Source organism: Scardinius erythrophthalmus (genome assembly GCF_964197995.2).
Source record: "Scardinius erythrophthalmus genome assembly, chromosome: 20".
NCBI classification, from domain to species: Eukaryota; Metazoa; Chordata; class Actinopteri; order Cypriniformes; family Leuciscidae; genus Scardinius; species Scardinius erythrophthalmus.
This window is the reverse complement of record NC_138240.1, coordinates 24000670-24013105: the sequence shown is the minus strand read 5'-3', so window position 1 is coordinate 24013105 and position 12436 is coordinate 24000670. Positions and strand designations below refer to the sequence as shown.

General features: G+C 44.5%; 1 protein-coding gene across 2 annotated transcripts; it reads left to right on the top strand.

Annotated features, from left to right (window-relative positions):
• LOC308680746 (uncharacterized protein) lies at positions 1-5026 on the top strand. 2 transcript variants are annotated; one of them, XM_081349041.1, is made up of 12 exons: positions 1-699; positions 1461-1614; positions 1787-2012; positions 2107-2233; positions 2396-2694; positions 2824-2914; positions 2999-3115; positions 3236-3311; positions 3412-3669; positions 3797-3968; positions 4224-4372; positions 4803-5026. In XM_081349041.1, exons 1-12 carry the CDS (start codon positions 199-201, stop codon positions 4982-4984), a joined length of 2352 nt encoding a protein of 783 aa, XP_081205167.1. In that variant the 5' UTR covers positions 1-198; the 3' UTR covers positions 4985-5026. The 2 variants fall into 2 exon arrangements, with proteins under 2 accessions (XP_081205167.1, XP_081205168.1); XM_081349042.1 differs by having other exon boundaries at positions 1-756; positions 873-1614.
• Positions 5027-12436: the final 7410 nt, after the last annotated feature.

The following is a 12436-nucleotide window of genomic DNA, read 5'->3' as shown; positions in this document are numbered from 1 at the left end:
TTTAAAGAGCAACTTGCAGGTTAAATTTATAACTGAATTAATACTTGATATTGTCTGAAGAGGTTTTTTAAAAACACATATGTAGAAATTCCTAATGAAATCTAATTGGTTGTAGAGATTTTGATGAAAATGTGCTAGGCTCTGGAATACGCCTTTCCCCCTTTAGCAACGCGTCATATGACGTAGGGCGAGGTAAACATGAGCTCGCGTTCAGCCAGCGCTCTCATTGTGGGTGTAGTAGTTAGAGCAGTAGTGAGCGACAGAGAAAGTTTTAGATCGAGTTTTAGAGAAGCCATAATGGTAAATTTTTGTGTTTGTGCTGGTTGCACAAAATCCAGCCTGTCAGGACATCGTGTCCATCATTTTCCTTCTAGGAAAAACAAGGCTTTTCGTTCTTGGGTGCGTTTTGTTCAGGTGAAGAGAGCAGACTTCACTGCCGCGTCTGTCACCGTACACTCGGTCGTTTGTGGCGCACATTTCACTCCGGAGAATTATCGACCTGGAGATTTGTTGGAATCTCGGATGGGATTTCGGAGTAAGGAACATGTGAGGCTGATCACTGATGCTGTTCCCTCGGTGCACTCGATGGAATCAAGTCCACCATCAAAACTGACACCTGATTTTGGCGCGGGCGGGACTGGAGGACCAAGTGCTAACGTTAGCAGAAATTATGTGCAACAAAAACGAGCACTTAGCAGAGTAAGTCTTACTTTTAATTATTTTAACTCTTAATTTGTGTGATTTCGTAATGTTTTAGTATAATAATACAGAGAGCGGGAGAAATTATGTGCAACGAAAACGAGCACTTAGCAGAGTAAGTCTTTCTTTTAATTATTTTAACTCTTAATTTGTGTGATTTCGTAATGTTTTAGTATAATAATACAGAGAGCGGGAGAGAGACTGAGCTTTAGGACAGGTTGTCGTAATTGTCTGCCTTCTGACATGAATTTAGCAGTTTGCACAATGCTATAACTTAGCTATTGGCAGGCAGCTAACAGTTAGCCTAACTCTCCCGTTTCCCCCGCATTTCAATTCAAACTGTTCCTCCCGCCTGATTTTGTATCCCCGTAAGCTAACGTTATACTCTCCAGTAAATTGCAAGGTCCAAATGTATTACTCAATATGTAGAAATCCCCTAGATTCGATTTGAGGTTGTTTTTAATTCATGAAATAACGAATTGTTGTAGCTCCCTGGGACATTATAATGCTGGTTCTGCAAACAAGCCACAATTGTACAGAAGGCATTTGTTTGAAAGCCATTTATCCATGTCAGAGGTGACTTGCCATGTTTCAAATGATCAAATTCTAAAATGCTTTTAGTAATGTGTTTGAATGAAGGTTTTTGACATGTCAGAGTTGCTTTGGATTTATATTTCTTTTTTATTTACTGATTTATTACTGATCCAGTTGGTAACTAAGTTTGTATCCTATTTTATTGTGTGATTTTGCTATGTTTTCAGATTTTGGCAGAGAGTGCAGCCAGTAATGAAGTGATAGATGCACCTAGCACTGTAGATTTTGAAGATGCAGAGGGCTTCTCTCTACACAATACTGAACCATTAGTCCTTCATCGTGGGTCACAGTGCAACATCAAATGTCTGCAACATTCATCAGGTAGTGTAACTTGTATGTATCATTAGCTGTATGTGGCACAAACATTTACAAATTACTTCTAATGGTATAAAGAAGACATTTCATACTGGACTGTAGTGTTGTGGCTGTGCATGTGTTGTTACCACTGACTATGTGATGTTGTGCAACTAACATTAATCTATGTTCATCTTAGCTGTTCAGGTAAAGCCTGAAATGGTTAGTGTGGGGACTCAGACTGAATGGTTTGAGCAACAAACATCAACTCCACTGGCCAGTTCGGTCCAAAGTGAGGACGAATCATCCTCTGATGTCATGGACCATTCTGATCTGTCATGGATCCCAGACGAGGAGATTAGTAGTGAGACATCTGATGAGGAGAATCCAGAAGAGCCAATACAGGAATCCCTCAATGACCTCAAGTAAAAAAAAAATGAATACCTATTTTTATTGTGATTTTGTGTCCACAAATTGTCACTGTCAGCATTAATGAGCATTCTCCTTTTCTTTTTCCAGTGTGGCTGACAAGTTCATTGTTTGCCTAAGCCAGCTGATGTGTCTGTTCACTGTTTGCTCGGTCTGTTGTGGAGAAACCCAGGGACAAATAGAGTTCCAGGAAGGGACTTACATAAAAATCAAGCAGGTAAGAGAATATTTTTGAACTGTTTGTCTGGAGTTTAATCATGGCCTTACCCTGGAAATCCAGAGGAAGTGTGAGTGACTTTGAATTTGGTCTGTGTTTGTACTATATACATTAATGGTATTAGTAGTTGTATTAATTTCCTGTTTCATATACATCGGTCAGGCCTGCACAGCATGTGGCTATCAGCGTTACTGGCAGAATCAAAATATGCTGCACCGAAACATGCCAGCCTGCAATCTTCTACTCAGCGGTGCCATTCACTTTTCGGGCTGCTTGGCTACTCAGACCATCCGAATGCTGAAGCTGTTTGGGCTGCAGTGCATCAGTGCCAGCACTTTTTTCCGCCATCAGCGCCTCTACACAATTCCTACCATCGTGCAGGCCTGGCAGAATGAGCAGAGAGGGATCATCAGAGAGCTGAAGGAGATTGGGGGTGGACTGATCCTCTCTGGTGACTGCAGGTATTATGATTCGGCTCTTATTGCGGATACAGAAAACAGGCCAACACAGTATTAACAGATACCTAAAGTGTCTGTGATTTTTTTTTTTTTTCATTAACCAAAAAAAACCTGTCTTTTATATATTTATAGATCAGACTCTCCTGGACATTGTGCCAAATATGGAACATATTCCTTGATTGAAGACCGAATAAACAAGGTTTTGGATCTTCAACTTGTCCAGGTAGGTTAATAATATGCTAGACACATAAATCAGGTGTCAGGTTTAAAAGCTACTGATATGATCAAATCTTTTTTTTTTTGTTAGAGCTCAGAGGTCCCAAGCAGCACCTGGTGTGAGATAGAGGGTCTGAAGCGCAGTGTGCGGTTCCTGAAGGACCAAGGCATGCAGGTGTCAACCCTAATAACTGACAGAAATCGGCAGGTAAAGATGCTTGTACAGACCAGAATAGATAGATGGATCTCTATATCATAATATCTACTGTAAAACTATACTGTGAACTTGAAGTAAATGTTCTCATTCTTAATGTGTTGCATATTATAGGTTGCTAAGTGGGTCCGTGAGGAGTTGTGTCCAGAAGGAACGAGGCATTTCTACGACATCTGGCATATTGGGAAAAGTATGTAACGTAATGTCGGTGCCGTAGTTTTGCTTAGTTTGGATGTTATTTGTGATTTCTAATAGCTTTTTCAATATTTCACGTTTCTGCTCTGGAACAGGTCTACAAAAAGCACTGGATACTGTGGCCAAGGAGAAGGATTGTGAGGACCTGAAGCTATGGAGACCCGCCATCATCAACCATTTATACTGGACTGCGTCTTCCACCCCAAATGGCGATTCTGATAAGATGGAGGCCAAGTGGCAGAGCATGCTGAACCATGTTCAGGATATACATGAACACAGCTACCCTTCATTTCCGCAATGTGCACACCCACCTCTGGAAGGAGAGGGAAGAGACAAGCAGTGGCTTGAACCAGGTACAATAGACTGTACAATTGGGGTCAGAGGTCACATTTGCATTGTGCTTGTCAAAGATTTGTTTGAGTATACTACTAATTGCCTAATAATAATAATAGTACTTATAAAATACACTGTTTTTTACAGGATCAACAGCTGCGATAAAGTTGGAAAGTGTTGCTTCCAGAAAGGCCCTGCTGAAGGATATTCGACAGCTCTCACCACAACACCAAACATTTTCCTTGGAGGCATTCCATTCACTCATGCTGCACTTTGCGCCAAAGCACACCGGCTTCTCTTTTCTTGGAATGTACAGCAGGTAAATGTTGATGAAGGTTAATGGATGAATATGGCTACAGCTAATGCAGTCTAATATAGCAGCCAAAACCTCATTGAAAAAGGTCAAAACTGTTAATTACAACAGCATTGCATAGCCTACTGTCTGTATAAATAATCATGGAATCAAATCATCACCTCACTAACCTCATGCTGGAATGTATTGTATTGCTGGTGTATCACACTACATTGGTTTAGTTGTGGTACCTAATACTCAAGTGTATAATTTTCCCTACAGACTTCTCTTAGCGGCCCTCCACTACAATAACAATGGAGACAGAGACGTAGCGCAAACAAACAATGGTGAGGTGCGCTATGCAGTCCGTTACCCCCGGTTTCGTAAGGGTGGCTGGGTCGTCCGACCCATAAAAGAGAAACCATCATACGGTGAGCAGTGTCATGATCAGTTTCTAATGATAATTTTTAGGTGACTCAATGAATTAACTAGTTAAAGGGATACTCCACTTTAAAATGAAAATTGTCATCATATAATCACCCTCATGTTGTTTCAAACCTGTATGAATTTCTTTCTTCTGCTGAACAAAAAGGAAGATATTTAGAAGAATGTCAGTAACCAGACAGTTTACACAGTAACACTTCCATAGTAAATTTTTTTCCTTCTATGGAACTCAATGGGACCCAAAAACTGTCTGGTTACTGATATTCTTCTAAATATCTTACTTTCTGTTCAGCAGAAGAAAGAAATTCATACAGGTTTGAAACAACATGAGGGTGATTATATGATGACAGAATTTTCATCTTAAAGTGGAGTATCCCTTTAACTGAATGTGATTCAATATTTGTTTCCCTCATCAAGAATATGCATCAGCCCTGATGGTCTCCCTGAGAGAGGGATATATAAGGTCACCACAGGCCCTCAAAGAAGACAGCGCCATCCTGTCCTCAGCTGCACCTGCCCCTCTTTCCACGCATCATAAAATCGCCAAGGATGAGGCAGTCGGCCACCATCTTGAACGTCATTCACGTTTTAAGTCCTAATTACTGTCAATGAAATTAGAAATACATTTTATACACCAAGACAATTTGTGTGATGTGTTCATTTTGTACAAAAATACATATTTATTGATTGCCTCCCATATGGGGCCATTGGAAGCCTCTGTATGTTCCTCCTTCCTCTGGAAACTGCCTCCTGATTGCGACCACAACACAAGCAGGTATCGCCTTCCTGATCTCCCTGCCCAGAAACCCATATGCCCATCGGACCACCTGCCTGTAGGCTGTGTATCGGAATTGTCTAGAGCAATGAAGGGGGCAATCATGATATTAACAATCCTGTTATAGTCACTACAATTAAGTGATAAGTATTTGATGTAACATTTTCTGTTATTCTATTCCATAATGGTAACGTTAATTGTAGAGCCTCAACTGTATGTATGCACATCTGAGTTTGAAAATCTGCTAAAACCTCAGCATCAATAATGCACATTCTTTTGATATAAAGTTTATTTATGTAGAAAACTGACAACTATAATAGATTAGGCATGTGGTGTTATAACTTCGTCTAAACATACTCTGGTCTGTTGACTTGGAGAGGGCCATGCTCCTGCCTGAAGTTGAGGTATGCTACCTGCAGTGAAAACGGGTTGAGGCAACACGCATCAAAGCCGGGATGGAGCGTCAGGCAGGTAATATCCGTGGTCGGAACTAAACCCTCAACTACGGCCCAATAGGCATCCACCTCTCGACAACACATGCTGTCCACCGCCGACGTCATAGACTCGCAATGTCCGCACAAGCACCTAACGTTAGCCAACAAAAAGCCATCAGAGAGACATTTGCCTCTCTCCCTCCCTCTTGCAGGCAAAACCGCGTAACTTACTGGATTTTTATACAGATATGATTGTTAGACTGTTGTTATTGTAGCTTAGGTATTGTCATTATTTATGTTATGGCATGGTCATTAGTCAATGTAGCTAGTGCTAACCAGCTTGGATGGACTGCATAATCACTGTCTCAGCGTTCGAATCGTAGGTTGTAGAATATGAGAAGACAAAACGTTGCTGTCTTACATTAAGACAATCTAAATGGATGTTTAATCAAGAACAAGGTCGAACGTATGTTTGCTAAAGCAGATTTATTGCATAACATCAAGGTACTAGCCCTACAGTAGATGAACCAGCGTTAGCCACGGTGCTAACTTGCACTCACCAGGTCACTTGCCCTATTCGCCACTGGTTTTCTTGACACCACAACTCTACTTCTCTCCTCTGCCCATTGTTCCTTCCCCTAATCTCCCCCTCCTGGCCTCTATCTCGCCTAGGAGGCTCATAATTATATGCCTGTGGGCCATCATAGGCATGCTCGTCGGAGAACTCGGTTTCTTCATTCACATCCATTGTAATTTGTAACCTGAGCTCTTTCACTGCAATCCATTTTTCCCTGTTGTTTGAATCGACCGCTCTCCCTCGCGCTACGTCACGACTCTCGCTCGTCACGCCCATTTTCAGATGCGGAAGTAAAATTTTCTCACAAAAACGACTCCAGAAGCCACTGTAGCGTATTTATAAATTTTTTTTTAAGAAAATCTAGTTCCTACATTATTTTTCTATACATTGACTTGTTGGGTCTTCTAACCTGCAAGTTGCTCTTTAAAGGTGCGTGAATGAGCTGCAGCTGGAGTGATGAATGGGATCAGCTGGAGCACTGATCAGTTGGAATGAGCGGTCACGCCCACTCACACACACCCATACACGCATAACAACAGAAACACGAGACAAGAAGGAAACAATGAATTTATGAACCGTGACACACACTCTACAAACGCAACTCTTCCTCTTCTCCGTGGGAGCGCAACTAGACCACGCCCCCTTTTTTGTGTATTCCTGTGGGCGGAGGTTAGTCAAAAAACTGTTCTAGTGACGTCATTAAAGAAGGAAGTAGAGGGATGTAGTCCAATCCGGCCGTTCGATGTAGGCGACTTCTGTTGTTAAATAAAATATCTTGCTTGGCATTGAACCTTGAGCTTTATAATTTTACAGATTTTATTTATACTCTAACAACAACATTACACACTAACTAAAGTTTGAAACATGGGATCACGAAGAACGGGACCTTTAAGTTTTGCAAGCGCAAAGAGGAGGTCGGGTCCAATTTCTTCACGTTGCCAATCAAATAAGCTTATCGATTTACTCTTATCTGATTCGTTCAATAAACACACCATTCACAAGAACCACTGTCTATGACACAAGAAATTATCTTATTCCTCATTTGGCTCAGAAACGTTATCGTTGCCGAAACTGTACTTTTAATGCACACATAGGCCTACATGCTAAATAAATAAATAAATACATCATGATTGCTTAATAGGCTGTGCACCATGAGGCTGACTATATGAGTCCATTCTGAATTTCGAGTTGATGTGTTAAGAAAGAAAATGTCTGTGTATTCAGTGCATGTATCATTCTCATCATCAGGCCATGTCAGTTTGTAATCTTGATGCTGCTGAATGTAGGCCTAATATCTGTACTACTGCATGCATAATTTCACCTGTCTACTGATCGGGAGGATTCCAGAATTATTATTATTATTTTACTAAAATGAGTTACAATACTATTTTTACTTTTAAAGTATATTAAGAGCATGAGCATCTCTAAATTATGCACCATTTATCATCGGCAATGCCATAATTTAACCACTAGATGGCTGTATAGCCCTATATATAAACATCAAGAAGCTGTGTATTCAGACATTTTAGTTACTTTTTTGTCAAAGTTGAGTTTATGTTGATTTAGTATCAGTTTTTCATTACAGTCGAATCTGGACACAGAGAAAGCATTTTGTTATTCATACTAGCTACATAAAATAGCTTGATCAGTCACACAAAAGTAGCTAATTACTAATTAGAATCAATATTGACAGTGCAAACAATATTTCAGAATATATAATTGAGTGTTAAATACCATCAACATGGACATGATGTGAAAAACACTGTATCAGAATGGTATTATTATACAAAGAATGGGCATTAAATGTTTTGATTGTAAAGTTTAACATCAGCTCAGTGGTGTAACATATTATATAATATATAAAAATCCAAATATTTTGAATGATTTAATCAAAACATGGGACTATAGGTTACTACTCATGTCCAGCATCAGGATATATTTTTAAACTGTCCAGGGCTGCCACCATTGGTGGCAACTGTTCTACGATCAATTTAGGCTTACGATGCCTTTGGGAAACGCAGCCGTGCCTAGTGCAGATGGGAGTTCCCTTTTGAACGGTCACTTCGTATTGCGTAGCTATAAGCAGTGGGGAAACTCCTTTTCCTCGATTTACTGAAGCTTTTATGTAAAACGCATTTGCAGCTGCACAGCTAGCACACTGAGCGTCTGGCTCGCTCATAGGCTGTGCTGCAGCAACTGCTTAAACCAATGGCGCAGGCGCCTCTGACAGGCTACCAATGAGCATCATTGCACGTCAGAGCTCCCAAAGGGGGCGTGGCCTTAGTCTATATCAGAGCCCCGAATTCGCCATTATATCAGATATCACTCCTTCAGCGACAACTTCATGTCTCTGACTGTTTTACTGAGCTTCGCCGTTTGAACAAGCCCTTCAGCCTGAGCGAGCATCTATTCAGCGGACTACGCCCTTTCTGCCGTTTTCCCCTGACGCCGTCTCACCTGTGGCTATCCGGCGACGACGACGATACATATCCTTTTACTAGCAATTAATGTTTCTAATATGCCTGGTTCATCTTGTGCCACGTGCGGAGGTAAGCTGCATGAGGCCGATGGACACGCGAGCTGCATTTCTTGCCTGGGAGTTCTCCACGCGAAATGCACTCTCTGCCGGCGGATGTGTGCCACGTGCGGATGCATCTGCATGAGGCTTATTACATCATGCGCTCGCGGCTAGCTCTCCTTTTGGACGGCAAACCGCCTCTTGCGCTCCCCCCGTTTTTTCCCTCGTCGAGCCTCGATGGAAGAAGCGCGTGGGTAGATGTTCGAGCGGCTAGCTCTCTTTACGACACAAGAGAGCTACCCCGCCCTCGGTTTTGCACGTCACACACAGAAGCGTGTTTTCTCTGAAAATGCTCTCATGCGCTTGCCCGCTTCCTTCCCTCATTGAGCAGCGACGGAAGAAGCGCGCGGTCAGATGTGCGGATCGGCTTATTACGTCATGCGCTCGCGGCTAGCTCTCCTTTGGGACGGCAAACCGCCTCTCGCGCTCCCCCCCCGTTTCTTCCCTCGTCGAGCCTCGACGGAAGAAGCGCGTGGGTAGATGTTTCGAGCGGCTAGCTCTCTTTACGACACAAGAGAGCTACCCCGCCCTCTGTTTTGCATGTCACACAGAAGCGCGTTTTCTCTGAAAATGCTCTCTCGTGCAGCAGCAACGGAAGAAGCGCGCGGTCAGATGTGCACGCGGCTATCTCTCTTTACGACACGAGAGCTACCGCTCCCTTACATTCTGTTCATCACGCAGAACCTTCTCCGTGATTCAGACAAAACAGCACGTTTTCATGCCTGGAATCAACCACGCTGAAACCGTTCTCTCTCACTGCAAGAACAAGCTGCCATTCTAAGTATTATAAGAGTTTTTCTCTGTCAATCCCCCTCTGTCAGTGGTGGATTCTGAGACTCTTGCGCCTCTCGGCTGGACTAAATCTTTTCACCAAAGCGAACGAGTTCACGTCGGCTCCGCCCCCGCGTGACTCACCCTCGTTGGCAACGTCCGGGAAAGGGGTTGGTCGGGCTCAACGTTGACCCCGCCCCCATCTAAACCCAGCAGGAGTGCAATTAGAAGAAGAATGGCCAGCTAGTCATGTTGAATCACGATTCTAACAAAGCTATAACTGCAGTCTAAGGGAAACCGTGCACTGCTGCAAACTATCGCTGTTCTCACAGCAGCTCAAACAGAGTGAGAAATAAATGTTCCCCCACAGCCCCCGCTCACAGGTAGCTGGGAACGTTCTCAAATCAGTCATTAGGCCCGTTACAAGCGTGCCACTCATGCCGCACACTATCACTGCAGTCAGCGTGCCCGCTATGAAGCGTGCGCCGCCACAGATAGTCACTGCTCAAAATCCCATGACACTTCTCACAGCTCCCTGTCTAATTCAGGTGGCTGGAGATTTTATTATTGTCAACAGGCCCACTGCACTGCGTGCGCCTCTACAAACAAACGCCTTTTCACGGCGACCCATGTAAAGCACAAAAAGAGTATGTTTCACAATCACAACACACGGGTTCACTGTCCCCCTTCGCTAGGCGGCCCCCTCCCAGTTGTTACACTGACTTTTCCCCAGACAAAAGCCTGTACAGTCAGTCCAACACTCAGTATGTGCACAAATCACAATGTAAGGGTATCAGGTCCCCCTGTGTTAGGCGGCCCATCCCAAACTGTGTATCAAACCCTAGCCACACGGGCATGGGCCTGGCAAGCCATCCCCGATGTGTTGAGTTGGGTCATAAACATTATAAAACGAGGCTACTCGCTCCAATTCGCTCACAGACCCCCAAAGTTTCAGGCGGTTGTCGAGTCTTCAGTGAGAAGCAACGTGGGTCACGTGCTTCGCGCCGAAGTACAGAATTTGTTAGCAAAAGGGGCGATAAAATTAATCCCCCCCTCGCAAACACACTCGGGGTTCTACAGCCGTTATTTTCTAATTCTGAAAAAAGACGGCGGTCTCAGACCCATACTAGATTTGAGACATTTGAACAAAGCTCTCATGAGACGGCCTTTCAAAATGTTGACTATCAAACACATCCTAGCGCAAATTCGCCCGGGGGACTGGTTTGTAACAATGGATCTGAAAGACGCATACTTTCATATTCAGATAGACCCTCATCACAGGCCATTCTTGAGATTCGCCTTCGAGGGTCAAGCTTATCAGTACACGGTTCTGCCTTTAGGCCTGTCCCTAGCACCCCGTACATTCACGAAGTGCATGGATGAGACATCAGGGAGTGCGCGTGTTGAACTATCTCGACGACTGGCTGGTGCTAGCGCAATCGAGAGCAGAGCTAATAGCTCACAGGGATTTGATTCTTGGCCATTTGAAATGCCTGGGTCTCACAATCAATGTCACAAAGAGCAAACTGACACCCAGCCAGACAGTAGTTTTTCTGGGCACAGTTTTAGACTCAGTGGAGATGACAGCGCGGCTCACACGAGAGCGCGCTCTCAGTACAGACGCTAGCAGCCTCGTTCAGAGCGCACGCCCCTGAGAAAATTTCAGAAACTTCTCAGTCTCATGGCAGCAGCATCGTCAGTACTCTGTATGGGATTCCTACGCATGCGCCCGCTGCAGCACTGGCTGAAATGCCGTGTGCCAACCCATGCATGGCAGTCCGGCAGCCTGCGCATCATGGTGAATCACGGTTGTTTAAGAGCCCTGATTCCCTGGTGAGCTCAGGACTGGTACCTCAAGGGTGTGACCATGGGAGTAGTTTCCAGAAGGAAAGTGGTGTTTACAGACGCATCCAACCTAGGTTGGGGTGCTCTGCACGAGGGCAAGCCTGTCTCCGGCCTCTGGTCGAGCACGGAGCAGAGCTTACACATCAACTGTCTGGAAATGAAAGTGGTTGGTTTGGCCCTGAAAGCGTTACTAACAAACCTAAAAGGCCACCATGTTCTGGTCCGCATGGACAACATGTCAGTGGTGGCCTATATAAATCGCCAAGGTGGCATCAGGTCAGGCAGCCTGTATGCCCTGGCGAGAGACCTCCTTATATGGGCACAGAACAATCTGTGCTCTTTGAGAGAAATGCATATCCCGGGCGTTCAGAATCTGGGCGCGGATATGCTCTCACGGGGCAACACTCCCCCAGACGAGTGGTCCCCGAACTCTCAGACGGTTCGTCTGATATGGAGTGTGTTCGGAGAGGCCAAAATAGACCTTTTTGCCTCGAGATCCAACATTCATTGCAAAATGTTCTTCTCGAAGAACAGGGATGCATTGACCCATCATTGGCCCAATCGCCCCCTCTATGCTTTTCCCCCTGTCTCGATGATTCCACAAGTCAAAAAAAAGGGTCAGGGAGAGCGGGTGCCCAGTCCTGCTGGTGGCCCCTCTCTGGAGATCCAGACCGTGGTTTCCGGAGCTGATTCAGCTATCAGACACAGTCCCTTGGCCTGTTCCAATGAGGAAAGACCTACTCTCTCAGGCGAAAGGAACGATATGGCATCCGCGACCCGATTTATGGGCCCTCCATGTGTGGCCCCTAAACGGGTACCCGGGGACCTTCCAGGGAAGGTCCTAAACACTATCTCTGAAGCCAGGGCCCCGTCTACTAGGCGCCTATATGCTTTGAAATGGTCAGTTTTTTCCAGCTGGTGCACGAAAAACTGTATGGACCCAGAGTCATGTGAGGTAGCTGTGATATTATCCTTCCTGCAGGAGCTGTTGGATGCGGGCCGCTCCCCATCCACGCTCAGTGTATGTGGCAGCTATCGCAGCGCATCATGCCCTGATAGCTGGCCAGTCGA

Bases quoted from the DNA above. Each gene is read 5' to 3' on its own strand.
- LOC308680746 (XM_081349041.1), top strand. From the start codon at position 199: ATGAGCTCGCGTTCAGCCAGCGCTCTCATTGTGGGTGTAGTAGTTAGA. The intron at 2,234-2,395 runs GTAAGAGAATAT...TACATCGGTCAG, and splicing joins CTTACATAAAAATCAAGCAG to GCCTGCACAGCATGTGGCTA. The intron at 2,915-2,998 runs GTAGGTTAATAA...TTTTTTTGTTAG, and splicing joins TGGATCTTCAACTTGTCCAG to AGCTCAGAGGTCCCAAGCAG.